A 16738-nucleotide genomic window follows, 5' to 3' on the forward strand; every position below is an offset into this window, starting at 1 on the left:
CCCCCACAAGCTCTCCTCCAAGCCCGGCTTCTTCAGACAAAACTCAGAACGGCGAAGTTTTAAGCTCCTCGAACTACGCAAGACTGGCCGGGACACTGGTGTCTCCTCACCCTCCCGTGTCAGCCCGCCCTCCACACCCAGCAGCCCCGATGACACCCCCTGCCTCTCAGGAGACCCGTACAATCGCAGACGGAGGAAAATCCCCAAGGTATGGGAGTCTGAGAGGCATCTCACCAAGCCCCTTCTACTCTGTCTGTCTGTTATTTACGGTCCAGCGTACTGCTCAGGGAGCTTCAGAGCTGGTCCACTCATGCTTCCGTCTGGGGATGAGTAAGGCAGAGAAAAACTTTCTGACAGATATTTCCTGTGAGAAGTGTGTCCAGAGGAAGGCCTCCCAGAAGCTGTACTGAAGTGATCTTGGTAGGAGCCTGGCAGATGTTTGTTTACTTGCTTAAGGATTTAAAGATGGACATTTCTTTCTCTTTACCTCCTCCAGATGGTGCTGAAAATCAATGGCATCTTTGAGGCACGAAGAGGGAAGAAACGCATGAAGAGGGTGTCTCAGTCGACCGAGTCCAGCTCAGGGAGAGGTGAGGCCTCAAATACAACAGCAGGGCCACAAGAAAGACCATTTATTTGTTTTGATCCTTTTTAACTTATAAAACACTATCCACTTTCTCAATGTCTCCACAAAGGAGCTTGTGTTTGTGTTTCTTCATCTCAAACACTTATTTCAGTACAATTCGGTGAAAAAGTTAGGCCATGGGAACAAGTGATTAGTTTCTGGTGCAAAAACAGATCCAGGTGCAGATCCTGGTGCAGATCCAGGAATTCTTTTAAAAGCTTTCTTAACGCTGGTAGCCATGTCTTTCTAACATTTCCACATTTCTATCTTGTACTGCTGCACCGGCATTCTGTGATTGTCTGTTATTCTGTGTTAGTTGATGCAAGTCTGTCTTTTCTTGATATTATATCATAGTTTGTCATCAATACTATCAACACTCTACCCAATGCAGGCATTTTTCAGCATGTTTTCTTTCCTGCAGCCGTCAGTTTGACCAGAAAGACTTTACAGGTCTACCTCCATAAAAGCCATAATACCTCATCATATGTATTCACTTAGTTTTATGGGCAAGGTTACCTTTTTGGGTCAGTTGAGACTGACCCGTGTATCAGAGGACCGGGTGGTGTTGTGTGTGCCAGGAATGAAAGCAATGAGAGCGAATTCCATGTGCTCTGAGTTTCCTGTGATTGTTATTTGCAGTCTCCTCACACTGATTTTCTTTTCACCCTCTTTAATGTAGTGACAGATGAGAACAGTGAGTCGGAAAGTGACACGGAGGAGAAACTAAAAGGTGAGAAAAGAAAATAAATACTAACATATCCAGTAGCTTCATGCTACCTACTGTAGCAGTTATTTCATTACTTACAGATAATCGCAATAGTGGGACGTGAACTGATTCTGATCAGTTTTCTTTCTTTCCATTGTTCCACTGTATCGCTAAAATCAAAACATACACAGATGGAAATACAGATTACGCTGTGGCCACACATTGGCTCTCTGTGCATACATGCACAGATGGATGTGGATCTGTATGAAATGTGCGTCTCCCTCCCTCAGCCCACAGCCAGCGTCTGGTGTCGGTTCAGTCCATGCTGAGGCAGACGGGGCGGTACCGAACTTTGGAGAGGGATCTGATGGAGTTGCAGGAGAGGAAACTCTTTGAGTATTTCATAGTCGTTGCGCTTCACAAAACCAAGGCCGGAGTTCCATACCTGCCCGAGGTCACACAGCAGTTCCCTCTCAAGGTAAAAGAGGAGAGAAATGTTACTGAAGCGAAACGAGTCACTGGAAATTTTATGTTAAACAATGCTGGGAAGGAGCGAGCATTTGATGACTGCTTTCCTACATGGATAGTGATAATTCAAGCTATATATGTCAGTTTATGAACACATTTGGAGGAACAACAACAGCATGCGTACTAAACATACTAAAGGTAGTAACGCTGCAGTTTAAGGCTGGTGAAGAATGATTATTAGGAAGAGGTTGACACAAATCGATGCCTTTTACAGTTTCATATTTACCTCAGTTCCATATTAATCTCAATAGCAAAGCTGTGTGTAAAACACAAAGGCCTAATATTTTAAACAGCATGATCTTTCGGGCATCGTTAAATTAATTATTCATCGTCACATGTTCTCTTATTTTTACTAACCAGCTTGAGAGGAGCTTTAAGTTCATGCGGGAGACTGAGGACCAGCTGAAGGTCATCCCTCAGTTCTGTTTCCCTGACGCCAAAGACTGGGCACCTGTCGACAACTTCCCCAGGTGAGTCAGAGTCATAGAACATAAAAAAAAAAGTAAAAATAAACGGGGACGCAAGCATTTCTCGTCAGAGCGGTAATAGCTCAGCTGTTTTCCTTGCTAATAAGCACTTGTTAGTGGAGAAGATGAAAGCCCAGAATGGAAATGACCTTGTGGCTTGTGAAGACTACTCTCCTTTGTGTAACGATAAGCCACTGACAATGACAAACGATTATAGGGAAAGAGGATGGATTTAGCACCTTACACCTGGTTTGCTATTACAAAGGCACCTCTTTTTTTAATGCTGTTTATAATTGGCCCTATTACCCAAAACCTCTTGGCCTCTTGAGCGTCTGCATTGTTCCGAGAAGAGAGAATGTCTGTCTTGACAGTGATGGCTAATAATTACCTGGAGGCAAATGTTCGATGGTTGAGGGGCCACTAAAAACACACCTGCAGACTGAGTCATTGAACTGGCTGACGCTCTGGCCTGTCAAGAAGGTCGTCACTGCTCAATGACTACCTGTCAGGCAGAGCTGAGGAAGCTTTATGTTGCTATTTGCAGATTAAAAGTGTCTTGAGGGTCCTTCCCTCTCAAGTACAAAGTCAGGCTTTTGTTTGCAGAAGTCCAGTCCAGAGTGGGATTCTCTGTATCCACAACAGTCTTTTCTGTGTGATTTTTACAGCTCTAAATAGTTTCCAGCACGTCTCAATTATGTTGTTTTTTTCCTCTCACTCTCTCTCTCTCTTCTATCCTCAGTGAAACGTTCTCATTCGTCTTGACTGGTGAAGATGGAAGCAGGCGGTTCGGCTACTGTCGACGATTACTGGTAACAGAAACAATTTCCCTCATATTTCCTGAATTTGATGATAAAATGATGAGGAAAAACATTTGTTCCTGAATGTGGCCTTAAAATCTCTGTGAAACAAAGGGCATGGGTTTGCTCCACTGGTCTAATCATAGGTTGTATTTGGATGAGCAATCTTGTGTCACTCCGGTGTTTTGAAGCCGTCTGTCTTTTTCTCTCTGGCTGTTCATAGCCCAGTGGTAAAGGCCGAAGGCTCCCTGAGGTCTACTGCATCGTCAGCCGCCTGGGCTGCTTCGACCTGTTCTCCAAGGTACAGACAGTGACATAAACACGAGTTCGCTCAAATCTGTTACTTGCATCCAGTGAAATTGCATTGCTTGGAATTGCATGTGTTGCGCAAACACATACACACAAGTTCAACCCCAGTAAAAACGTACAGAGCGGTACCACCCTTGACGCCCGCAGAGCTCCACCCACCCGCTGGCTGCAGTACAGAGACGCATGTGAACTGCAGCTGATGTGGTTACTGCAGTGGAAAAAGGTTCCCTGTAATGAGCCTCAGATTTATGAGTGTGTTGATCTGTATACCTAAATGTCTTTGAAGTGTACATCTGCCACTGGTAATGTGGGGTTTGTGCGGATACACCCATCGGCATAGGAGGGTAAATTCAGTTTATTGATAAGATAGCAAATTGATTGATAGCTGCCTCTGCATTGAAAGGAGTAAGTGCTGATGATATTCTGTATGTGTTTTATCTGTATCAGATCAAGTTTAATATTATACAGATGTGTACAGTATGTGTGTAGAGGGGTACACATCATGGATGCAGGTTGTTAGCCATTTGATGTAGTGGCTTTAACGTGTTTGGCAGATGCTCCTGTATCTTATTCAGTCTCCTGGTGAGATTGAAAAAGTTTATGATGATAATAATAGCGAGTGTGGTGCCATTACCTTGTATTTATGATGGCATCTGAATACAATGCAGTTGTAACTGTCAGCTACCTGATTCATTTCAACAGGAATTCCACTGTACAATAAATAAATTTTACAATGATATTGACAAATACCATAAAGTGGGGGATGAAAAATATGGATAAAATCGTCTATCACATGTATTTACAAAATGATTTCACAGACAAGAAATGTCTGTTTTTGGTTGACCAAGAAACTAAAACACGTGACAGGTTAAGGCACTTCATGCTATAATACTATAAAAATCCAATGAAAGCCATAAAGCACTTCTGTTCTTTTAAGAGCCTATAGTATATATAGTGTCTGTGTGTGTGTGTGTATATATATGTATATATGTACATATACACACGTATTTTTGTATGTATGTATTTGTGATTGCCAGTATTCAAGTTGCAGAGCCTCCTTCTTTTCCTTTTCTCAGATCCTGGATGAAGTGGAAAAGAGGAGGGCTATCTCTCCTGCTCTGGTGCAGCCTTTTATGAGAGGGATCATGGAAGCTCCCTTCCCTGCTCCAGGAAGGACCATCACTGTCAAAAACTTCCTACCTGGCTCTGGGACAGAGGTAAAATGATGGTGGTGTCACTGTGGAAAGCAGCTTTCTTGGAGGCAAACTCCACATAATAAATCTGACTAAAAATGACATAAACTATCATATCAGTGGCTTTCTCTAGATGCATGTAGTATGTACATTATAATCTGATTGTCCTTTTTGTTTTCTCTGTCTTTCCTACAGGTGATAGAGTTGTGTCGGCCGTCAGATTCCCGTCTGGAGCATGTGGACTTTGAATGTCTCTTCTCCTCCTTGAGTCTGCGTCTCCTTCTGCGAGTGTTTGCCTCTCTGCTGCTGGAGCGCAGGGTCATCTTCACCGCCGACAAACTCAGGTTGGTCTCCCGCAACATATCGTTACAGAGCATGGTAGTCGGCTTTCATACCCGAAGATCAGATGTTAAGTCGTTTCAGATGGAGCCGTTGAAGTATTTTAATTCATTCGTTTAATTCATCCATCATGATCAGATCAGTGAAAGAAGGTTTATGATGCTGAAAAGACCAAGAGGAAAGAGTTTGAAGGACATGACAGGCAGACCTCAAGTTGACAAGCAGTCTGAGGATAAGAAGATCTTGACCAAGTGTGAGAGGAAGGAATGCTGTTGTGTTATACAGTCGCCTTGGGAACAATCACTTCTCTGGAAAACTGTCATGGATGCCAGATAGAAGGAGTTAGGCTTTTAGAGCGAACACGAGTGCACAATGACGTCATCACACCCACGCAGTTCACTCAAAGCCTTTAACTCTAAAGCTATTATCGCTGTGGTCGGGGTCAAAGGGTTTTTTTTTTTTTTTTTTACTGTTGTAGAGCTGCTTCAACTTGTGGGCTCAGAGGACTAGTCGTTGTAACCTGATGTAGTTCAAGAAACACCCTGAGGTTTCAGGCAGTATTAATACATTACAATATGTATTTCTCAGAGTTCACTTATAGATAGATAGATAGATAGATAGATAGATAGATAGATAGATAGATAGATAAATAAAGCATCTATCTATCTATCTATCTGGATGGGCAAAAAAAAAAAAAAGATACTGACAAAATGTTGAAGCATTTGAAACATTTCTCACCAAAGTTCACAAGCACATCACAAGTCATTTTACATTCTCCACCGTGCTGTGGAAACTTGGCTTTGTCAATCAGTTTTTTAATGAATTAACTGTGAGCAGATGCACACGCGGGAGAGATTATCTTAACGGTGTGGGGCGAGTGTGTTTGCTGCCGCTGTATAGTTTTTATAAGTGTTACGTCACACTCCCCTAAAAGATGCGTTTGAACATTCCTCTCGGGGTAACAGTGGGTTTGTTGGGGCAACAGAAATTAACTTTCAATATTATTTTCTAGACTAAGAAATGGGTGGCAGGAGAGACAGTTTTTTGAGGGGGGGTATTTTAGCACCATCTTGTGGTAGAGATTAGACTCTTCATTAAAACATTACATTTGGTTTGCTTTGTTTGTTGGACGTCTTTTTGTGGTATATGTTCTAATTTCTTTGTATAACATTGAGTTTTTGAAAAAAATCTAACTATAACTTATTATAACTATAATTAGCTAAGATAGATTTTATTGAATTAACATTATTAAGAACAAGAACTTCATCTTTCTTTTCACACATGCGCCTCATTAGGTCCATGTGCATGCGTGTGGTTAAACGTAACCACAAGTCACAAGACTCTAGTGCTGTGTTGACAGTGAACTTAAAAAGCTTCTTGCTATTTAGGATTTGACAGAATTTTCTGCTCAATCATCAGCTTTTCTTTTCTTTCTTCCATGTCAACAGTCTTGTGCTGTTCTGAATAAATCTTTCCTAACTAAATCTTGGTAGTCTTGCGAACATCAAAGTCCTCTTGTTTCTTTATTTTTCTCAGATGAATCTGATTCATAGACGTTTTTAATAGAGAACATTTTGAATCATAACAGGAAAAGCACTGGACCTAATAACATCAACAATGGCTTTGTTCTGGCAAGTAATATTGGTATTTGTCATACCTCTGGCAGGTAAACATGTCTGCTGTAAAAAAACATGATATATTGTATATATAATGTATTTAAGATATGCATTTTTTCAAAGGCTCTTTGTAAGATGGTTTTTCTACCATATTATTTCATCCAAAATGATAAAAATAAGTTGTATGAGCATTAACCTCCTCATCTCTCTCTCTCTTTCCGCAGCACATTGTCTCAGTGTTGTCATGCAGTCGTGGCTCTTCTCTACCCCTTCACCTGGCAGCATACGTACATCCCCGTGCTCCCGCCCTCCATGTTGGATATCGTCTGCACGCCTACACCCTTTATAGTCGGCCTCCTCTCCAGCTCTCTGCCTCGACTCAAAGAGCTGCCCATCGAAGAAGTAAGAACATTTTTATTGTTGTTTGTGACATATAGATGGTGGTGCCCTTGAATCTCAACATTTCCTCCCCCTGAACAATAGCTCCAGGAAATGACATCACGCTCCCTCTGCTCTCCCCTCAGGTCCTGGTGGTCGACCTCGGCAACAGCCGCTTCCTACGACAGGTAGAAACCATAGAAACACGCAGACAACAGTGAAAATCCATCTATCATAACAGACGTCGGCTCACCCTTTAACTCCGTTACATTTGTAGTGGCTCTACCAGATGTTATGTGAATAAAAAAAAATGTTAATTCACTGTAGTATGTTGACTGTGTTTACATCTGTGTTCTTGCCTCCACAGCTGGATGATGAGGACTCCATTCTTCCTCACAAGCTGCAGGCGGCTCTGGAGCACGTGCTGGACAAGAGGAGGGAGCTGGCATGTGAGAAAGGAGATCTGCCCAATGGTGACTCAGCACTCTTATGGCTGCTTCTGTTTAGATGCATTTATACAGTATTTTTATGTTTTTATTCAGAATACTAAATATACTAAAGACAGTGCTGTGAAACAATCAAGAGTGAGGAATTAAAATAATTTTTTCAGAACATTTCCAGACACTTTCACTGACCTTCTGAATCTTAAATTGTCGTTACACTTTCAGTACACTGTACTGCTACAACACATTAGTGCTTGGTGTGGCCACGGGGACAACAGACCTGAAAGTTTTAATTCACAGAGGTCACATCACTACAGTGCATTTTTACCAGAAAAGATTTATTTGTTGCATCATCCTCATCACCCACTTAAGGTACAGAATCACAAGTTGGTGTGTTTGTACATGTTTTTGTTATACATATAGTAAGTCAGTGTTAAATGTATCAGATGGTTTGAACATAACCCATCTGGAGCTTCTTACACACTCTGGACAACACACAGATTTTACATTGACATGGTCATTTGAAAGCTCTGAAATCACACACTAACTGACATGAACATTAAAAGTGATACAACAAAACAGCTGGGGACTCACTCTAGCTACTGAGGACACTCTGTTCGAGAGGCAGTATACAGTTCCAAGTTGTGTAGTTTTTCAGCTTGAGAGCATAGCTTTTGTATATGAAATATCTTGCAATGGTGTAAACAGTTTATCTCTGAACAGCTGAAAATGTTTGCTGTGTTAGTTTCAGCAAGTGAAGAATTCATTTTTCAAAATAGTGAGTAAAATGATCGATTCGAACAAGATAATAATTTGAGATAATAATGATTTATTGTTGTTTATCAACCTCGTACGGGTACTGTATTTAATGACCTTTGTATACAATATAGCAGGCTATCAAACTTCATGTGATTCAATTTTTTCTCTTTTTCCCTGGTTCCTCCTGCCAGACTCCAGCTGCCTCAGCACGGTGGTATCGGAGGCCTTTGTGCGTTTCTTCGTGGAGATGGTGGGTCACTACTCCCTCTTCATGGGTGGAGCAGAGCGGGAGGATGAGTCCGTGGCCTCCCCCACCTTGCCCAGCCCCTCTTCTGCTGCCTCCTCATCCTTTCAGCGTGAGGCCTTTCGCAAAGCGGTCACTTCCAAGAGCTTGAGAAGGTTTCTGGAGGTGTTCATGGAGACACAGATGTTCACCGGCTTCATCCAGGAGAGGGAGCTGCGCAGGCAGGGTCTCAGAGGTACTGAGATTTGATTACTGGCAATTGTGTTAAAGTACAATACAGTACACCATTACACTAGATGTGCTAGTTGAACATCTATACCAACTGTATGTGCATATGAAAAATATTAAAGTCCTATTAAATTAGATTAAATTAGTATTTTTGCTAAGTGACTGTGAGTGTTTTTTTTTCTAGAGAATAGAGAAAGTTTTCCCATTGACCTCAAAGAAATGTTACGCTAATTGACATATGTCCATATGACTTTAATTGTTCCTCAGCATCCAACATTTTTCAAAGCATGTAATTATAGTTGAGAAGACAACCTCCACTCAAAGTCTGCTTACTCAGTTCTTGGAGCTTTTGACCTTTTCACATGGACAACGCAGAGGATGAATTTTGCCTAGTTGTCATGTTCAAGCTTTTATAATTCAGAGAGCTTAGAATAATGTAAAGTAAACTTCATCTGCTGATGAGGACCATGTGATTCAATTTAATTCAACTGAACTTTATTTGTCCCTGTAACGGCAATTGTAGGCAGCAGCTCAGCACCCACATCAATAGAAACACACACAATAGATAAATAGATAAAAGAAGATTACTATTAATCACAAAACTAAAAAAATTCAAAGAAATCTCACTCAAATTTTCTATTTTAATGGTCAGTATATTTATATATTTTTTTATTTTAAATCTAGTGGTGGTGAGGATGCTCTTTAAAACATTTGACTATAAATATTTGACCTGTTTTGTTTCCAGGTCTGTTTGAGGTGAGAGCACAAGAGTATCTGGATTCGCTGCCTGGAAGCGAGCAACGAGGAGTCAACAAGTTCCTCAAGGGCCTAGGTGAGATTTAGTGTGCATCTTCCATCAGTCAATCAATCAATCAATCAATCAATCAATCAATCAAGCAATCAAGCAAACAAGCAATCAGTTAATCAGTTAAGAGACTTAAAAAACTGCACTTTTGTTAAATGTTTTTACATATTTTTTTAAGTGTGATTTACATCTGTTGCTTTTTTCAGGAAACAAGATGAAATTCCTTTCCAAGAAATGATGCTTGGAGTCAGGATGTCGTCTGTAAAAGCATCACGAAGAGGTGTGCAGTAAAAAAAAAAAAAAAAGGAAGAGAAGAGAGGAACATGCTCCCTGGGCGTGGAGAACGTGGAACAAAGGAAGTGAACTGGACTCGCAGTTTAACATGAGGGAATCTGCGGAAAGTTAGGGTTTAGCTCCCAGCTTCATTAGCCAGTCATTCCATTAGTGTTGTGAAGGGTTCACTCACTCAGCTCGGACCAAAACTCACTTACAACACGATGAATCAATGTCTTAACGGTGTCTAGTTTCACAGTTCCCAAGGTTTTGATGTGTTAAAGTCAATCTCTACGGTGTGTTACTGTATAGCACAGCACAGTGTAAATGTTTTTAGGAACAGTGTTCTCCGTTTTTCGCTCACTGACTTCACCTGTAAACCTGTAAGGAGGAGTGTCACTGAAGATCCAGTTTTGTACAATACCTTCTCATACATTCCAAGTATTTTCTATAGAAGCTTTTATAAATGCAATAGTACAACTTCTTCTTCAACAGGAGGCTTTTAAGTTAATTTATATTCTTCTTAGACAAATTTAATCTCTTTTTAAAATTTCCTTTAAATGAGCGCAAAGAAATCTCCTGTAATTTGTAATAGACTTTATTTAACAGAGTCTAGTCCAGACTGTTTGTAGACCACTTTGGGTTGTTGGGTATATGTACCACTGTTTTAAGTAAGTTACCTTTTATTGGAAAAGGACAGAGGACCAAAAAGAAGACTGAGGAAAATGTAAAGACAAGAAAAAAAGAACAATGTGAATATGTGTCTCACTTGGGTTTCAATGGTTGAAGTTGATGTTGAGGAATGATGTGTATCTTAGGTCAATCAGTATCAATGTGTTTCACAAAAGCGACTAGATCTGCCTTAAACTTGATTGAGAATGCAATAAAACTTTATTAATAAAGTGATTTGAATTAGACAAATGACTTTTTTTTCATACAGTGTATTTTGTCAACTATGTTGCTTTTGCTGTTTCTGGTGAACAAGTGTGTTTACTTCTTGTTTTACCAATATGATAAAACTATCTATTCCTTACCTGTGACATGAAACACACGAGTAGAGAAGAATCATACATTTAGTGAACTGACATCACTAAATAAGACTTCTGTTGTTAATAGTGCATTTGTTAGGCTATTGTATCACAGTAAATATACTCTCTTAATGATACTGACAGCTGTGTCTACTGGGAGTATTGTAGATATTTTGTATTTGTTTATCAGCTCTTTGACTGTGCCGGAGGGAAGCAGACTTGGACTCAGGTAATGGGGACTTGACTCGGACTCAACTTGGACTCTTCTTTGGTGACTTGGACTCGGACTCAGGACTCGACTCGACAACACTGACTGTAGTATTACTGCCCTGAGCCACAGGTCACATCAGGCCAAGTAAGGCTGCAGCAAGTTACACAGTCTCACTCTGATACATAATGTTGAATTTACAATGTCAGGACACATTAAGCTAATATATATATATATATATATATATATATATATATATATATAGTGTGAGTGTGTGTGTGTGTGTGTGTGTGTGTAAGGTAGCTTTTTGATTGTAGAAACATTATGACCAGGATTGAAATTGCAAAGTTATAACAGGTGATTTAAAATGGGTTAGGTTAAAGTTGTTCAGTAGTCAGGGTTACAAACTGGTCAGACCTTATACTTAAAACTGTGATCTGCAGCTTGATGAGTCTTACAGGATTTGTTACATATTCGCACTTTTAGAGACAGATGAAAAAAGAAAGGTCAAGCTGTTGCAGCAGAGGCAGAGATATAATTAATTTTCATCTTTAGGCTGAGTCAAGCTCCAAAAACACCAGATGCTACGCTTCCCATAATGCAACTCAATCACATCTCAGTGTTGTCTTTCGTTGAGCCTTTAAAAACTTCACTTGAGTAATTTCCGTCTCCAGAGCCTCAAAAGACATTATACAACTTTGTACACAGGCAGAGTGTGGGACAAGTGAGATGACTGTGACATGTAAAATCAGCCTGTATGTTTCATAAGCAAGACACTTGAGTCCTTTTCAACTCCAAGGGGCGCTGTTCCCTGCACTTTGTTTCCTCCTTCTTAAAGTTTCCTCACAGAGAAAATAAGAATAACGCCTGAGTTTATGGTCTCACTGATAAATGAATTACACATAATATAAACTATGAAGTACATGTTTGCATAAGTATTTACTCCCTTTGTTATGACACACCTAAATCATTGGTTTTAGAAGTCACATAATTAGCTTAATGGAGATCACAGGTGATACAACAACGCTTTCCAAGTCACTGAATATTGCTTCGAGTACAGTTAAAGTGTCTCAGATCTGTCTTGCTGGACAACCTGACTGTGACCAAGCAAATCATCTATGTGAGGACAGTGATTGCTCTTGAACAGGACAGCATGTCCAGCCGGGCGCAGCTGCTAATCTCAACAACTACTGAGTGAAATAAATAAGGTTTAGTGAGACAAATGTGGTACAGGGTCACACAGCTAATTATTTTTGAGAAACAACGGACATTAATTAGTCATTTTAGAAGTCAGGTCATAACTATAGTAAAATTCTTGAACACGTTACCATTAGAAAAATAACTGTTAACCTTGTGTCCAATAGCATGTAATACCCATAATACCCACTAGAGGAGTCTGTTACCCAGTTTATGTTCTCCTGCACATGTTGCCTCACAGAGTCCAAAGTTCAGAATCACATCTCAGACAATTAGGCCTCCAGGCCTTTAATGACTTTAACAACATGCCCATGTCCAACAGTACGATCGATTGTGTTTTCTCATTTGAGAATGGGTGAAAACTTGGACTGGAAAAGAAAGACTGTTACAGCTGGACTCCCCACAAATGTTTCAAAAACTTCACTTTATTTAACTTACACCAAGCTTTAAAGAAAAACACATTACATCTGCTCTTTAAATATGAAATCACCTGACAAGAGGCAACAGGGATGTACTTTAAAAGAGAGCCGTTGAATCACATTCTAAATTTAACAGCATGTGGTGTAGAGGATAAACAAATTAATATCCAATGTGTTATGACATGAAGCTTGGAAAAAGCCATAGAGGCTGTAACATTACACGTGTGATAAAGAAAGTGGAACCATCCATTGTTCATTACAATTAATAACAATCAAAAAAGGAGAGAGTGAAGAACTTTATTGAGACATTATGGAAAAATGTAGGCTACTTTTCCTCACAGCATTAAAGACAATATGAGACGGCTGATGCGGCATTCACAAAAAACATGATTATAAATAAAATAATAATAATTTTAAATATTGCACATTTAGTAAATTAGTTCTGAGTTGAATAAATTTGGATGTAGGCCTTTGTTAATTAAATGAATCATTTTAGCTCTGGATTTTACTCAGTATAGAGTACAGTGTAATCCCCCACACACATCACCACCACCACCACCACCGCCCCTTCCTTTACTTTCCTTTCCTTTTCGGAGCCCTCCTCCCCCCTTCTCCTCCTCCACCCCCACGTCATTACGTGTTGACCGGTCAGACCTGCCTCCCTCCCCTCCCCTCTCCTCCCTCCGTCCCCTCTGCTTCCCTCCTTCCCCTCCCCTCCCCTCCTTCTCTCCCTGGGTCTTTTTCTCTGGCTTTTTCCAGGCTTCATGTCATACCACGGCTAATTCCTGAAATTCCTGCCCTCCTCTCGCTTCAAACAAACGGCTTAAGGAAGGAGAAGAGGCAGCAGAAAACAAACAAAGAAAAAAAAAGAGAAAAACCCTACAGAGTCCACTCTTCATTTAAAAAAAAAAAAAAAAAAAATCAAATATTACTCTACCTGCCTGACTGTCTGCTAATAGAGTCTCACCAGGTAAGCTCTTACAAGTGTTTTATTTTTTTATTTTTTATTTTTTGAAAGTGTTGAACTCTTCTGACTTTAACTGCGTGTTCTGTCGGAGTGTAAACTTTGGCTGTTTAATATTGTGGATGTGAAGTCAGGAGCTATTTCACAACGCTTTCTCACTCACTGTCGGAGATAACATTCCTCAAATATCTCACATTTCTTCGCTCGGATTCCTACATTTTTCTCTTTAATTCCACTAGTGGAGTGCGCGGCTCCACTTCCTGTGGCTTCAGCCGGAACTTTTTTCTGTTTTTTGAAGGGGCTCGCGTCATGGTGGTGCAGTCAAACATTAGCGCCTGTCTGGGTAAAGTTTTACACCGGGAAACTGAGATCATTCAAACTGTGTATTTATTAACTCGCCCGTTAAATTCAGGGGTTTTTCCCCCCCCCCCTCTCTCGTCTGTCAACAAGTGTGAGTAGACTGGAAGTGTCTTGACACAGCTGTGGTCTGACTGTGATTATTGCATTTGCGCTGTAGCTGTTTCTCCGTCTGTGACGTGATTTAATTGTCTTATAGATAATTAAAACACCTGCGCTTTAATTGCGCATTTTAGTCTTTAAGGTGAAGTTAGACGCAGCGTGAATGTCCTGCTCTCGAACATGCACAAAACGTACAAACAGATGTGGGACAAGTATCTCAGCCTTTACTTAAGTAAAGGTAGAAATACCACAGTGTAAAAATACTCTATTACAAGTAAAAGTCAGGCACTGGAAATTTTTACTGACGTGAAATAGTACCAGCAGAATTAACCAAGTGTGTAAAAGGACTCACTGTGCAGGTAAACGATCTCTGTCAGTTACATATTATAATATATACTGTACAGTTATTATTGCTGCATTAATATGTGAGCAGTATTGCAATATTGTAGGCGGCATGATTCTTGCGTTATCCTACGATGTGCTTATTATGTATGTTTAAACTCGAATAACTACAGCTGTCAGTGTCTTTCCCTCTGAAATACAGTGAGGTAGAAGTATAAAGCAGCAGCAGGTAGAAGGTGCAAGAAATGAAAATATTGTACTTAAGTGTAAATACTTCGGGAATTGTACTTACAGTGCTTGAGTAAATGTACTTGGTTACTGTCCATCACTGAGAACATGTGGAAATACTATCAGCAAAATGTACTTAAAGTATCAAAAGTAGGCTAATGTATGTAATGTACAATGCTCCCTTCCTAAATGTTCTGTTAGCTTGCATTGGATTAGTATTTGTGCATGAAGGTGTTGTAGTTGAATGAGGTGGAGTTAATTTGAACTATTAACTGTTCTGTAGTTTAATCTAATGCAACATATTGTCTGGGTTGACAACATGATTTGTTTTAACAGATTAATAAAGCAGACAAATATATATAGTGGAGTAAACAGTGCAACATCCTTAATGTTCCCTCCTAAATGTGGTTACTTTCAACCAGTGGATATCATGCATTGTTCAGTATATCCTGTATATTCTTGCTGTACTTGAATGGCATCATGTGATTCTCTCCTGCTATTTAAAAAAAAAAAAAAAAATCTCATTACTATAGTTAGTATTATTAGTAGTACTGCTGCTGTTGCTGTTAAATGTTTTCCTGGCCTGTTACGTTTTAATTGTTTGTTAATTATTTTTGTGCCCCTAAAAACCATCTGTTATATTTTTGCATTCATCTACTACAAGATCACAGTCTATTCTATTACTTAATGTGGCAGACACTTCTGTCTGAAGTGATGTACAGTAAGAGTATTCAAACGTCACAGGAGACAGAGCTGCAGAATTGGAAATACATCCCTCCCAAACAAACGACTGACAGTGTTTCCAAGTGCGGTTCAGTACAATTTTGAGGTAATCACTTGTACTTTACTTGAGCTTTTTCATTTTATGCCACTTTATACTTGTACTCTGCTAGAGAGGCAAACATTGTACTTTTTGTACATTGCACATTATTCATTTGACAGCTATAGTTACAAGTTACTTTGCAAACCATTAACATATGATACGGTCGTTAAACATGATGCACTGCAATAAATTAGTATAGAGAGTGGTTAAAATGAACTCCACCTTCACCAACTACTTTAGCAAACTTCTGCATCATGAACCATATTCAGTTGTAATATAACACTCATGTCATTCTACTGCATAATACATACTTTAATTTTCCATACTTTAAGTGGATTTTGTTGATAATACTGCTGTACTTTAACTTAAGTAAGATACTAAATGCAGAATGTTTACTTGTAACAGAGTATATATTTATACATTATATTACTGCTATATTTGACTTAGAATCTGGATAATGGAAAATCAGAACACTTCTTCCTCTGCTGGAAATGAGACGTAAGTGATGGCGTGGCGTATCTGAGTCAGAGTCCATTAATATAGCTCATGCAGGTGTCTCCGAAAGCAGTGGTAGAAAGTTAGAAAGCCCCACCTGTAAGAAAAATGTTGCTGTATCCTGGTGATGTGTACTTAAAGGAAACTTGAATGGTTAGTATGGGTTTGAAGTGATGATTCAGACAAACCTTGTAAGGATTGTTAAAAATGAAGAAGAGCATGTGAGAAAGTATGTCTCATAGTTATCAGAGCGGTGTGGTTAACCGAATAGTCCTTTTTTGTGAAACACCCAAAAGACAGCTAAAAAAAAAAAAAAAAAGTGACTTACAGCTAAAGATTATTTTCATTATGAATGAATGTGCTGATTATTTTATAACACGTTATAAAAAAGTGAAATATTTGAACTAAGAAAAACAACAAATATTTACATTTTTGAAGAAAACCAGTGAATCTTTGGCAAAATGTGCTTGAAAAAATAGTTGTTATCAGTCGGCTAATCATGTCAGCTTTGAGATCTTGATAATCAACTTCACAGCATTCAAAATCCCAATCTGTGTATGAGTGTGTCAGTACTGTACGTCAGTGTGTGACAGACTTCGTATTGACCAGTGTATTTCAGTAGATTGTCTCTGAGCTACTGCAGAGCTGAGAAAGCAGCGAGCGAGTAGTGAATGTTTTCGGTCACGGTTCAAGATGGCCAACACAGGGCTCGCTGGGTTGTGTGTGTGCGCATGTGTCTCTCTCTCTGTGTGTTTGTGTGTGTGTGTGTTATGGTGTCCCGCAGGGCAGCTGAGAGGAGTGTGTTTTCCGATGGGGCAACAGGTGGAATGGAGCACGGTGACAGTGTGACAAGGGGGGTGGGGGG

At 39.8% G+C, this 16738-nt stretch overlaps 2 protein-coding genes across 3 annotated transcripts in view; both read left to right on the forward strand.

Moving 5' to 3' along the window:
* si:dkey-82f1.1 (DENN domain-containing protein 2A) overlaps positions 1 to 10631 on the forward strand; it is a 35599-nt gene extending 24968 nt beyond the window's left edge. The window contains exons 6-20 of the mRNA XM_023400329.2: positions 11 to 208; positions 497 to 590; positions 1305 to 1355; positions 1622 to 1809; positions 2220 to 2329; positions 3066 to 3135; positions 3347 to 3424; positions 4509 to 4649; positions 4821 to 4969; positions 6805 to 6982; positions 7105 to 7146; positions 7326 to 7431; positions 8352 to 8639; positions 9378 to 9464; positions 9644 to 10631. Coding sequence (XP_023256097.1) covers positions 11 to 208; positions 497 to 590; positions 1305 to 1355; positions 1622 to 1809; positions 2220 to 2329; positions 3066 to 3135; positions 3347 to 3424; positions 4509 to 4649; positions 4821 to 4969; positions 6805 to 6982; positions 7105 to 7146; positions 7326 to 7431; positions 8352 to 8639; positions 9378 to 9464; positions 9644 to 9675 — 1812 coding nt within the window. The 3' untranslated portion in view covers positions 9676 to 10631. The remainder of the gene's footprint in view (positions 1 to 10; positions 209 to 496; positions 591 to 1304; positions 1356 to 1621; positions 1810 to 2219; positions 2330 to 3065; positions 3136 to 3346; positions 3425 to 4508; positions 4650 to 4820; positions 4970 to 6804; positions 6983 to 7104; positions 7147 to 7325; positions 7432 to 8351; positions 8640 to 9377; positions 9465 to 9643) is intronic.
* Positions 10632 to 13848: 3217 nt separating this feature from the next.
* Positions 13849 to 16738, forward strand: part of tead4 (TEA domain transcription factor 4) — a 36348-nt gene continuing 33458 nt past the window's right edge. The window contains exon 1 of one of the 2 annotated variants that reach the window (XM_087172295.1): positions 13849 to 13869. The gene's annotated coding sequence lies outside the window, so the exon portion shown is untranslated. The remainder of the gene's footprint in view (positions 13870 to 16738) is intronic. The other variant, XM_087172296.1, reaches the window with a different exon arrangement.

This window comes from Seriola lalandi, unplaced genomic scaffold (genome assembly GCF_002814215.2).
Source record: "Seriola lalandi dorsalis isolate HSWRI2012SDOR001 ecotype SW California unplaced genomic scaffold, Sedor1 jcf7180002052274, whole genome shotgun sequence".
NCBI classification, from domain to species: Eukaryota; Metazoa; Chordata; class Actinopteri; order Carangiformes; family Carangidae; genus Seriola; species Seriola lalandi.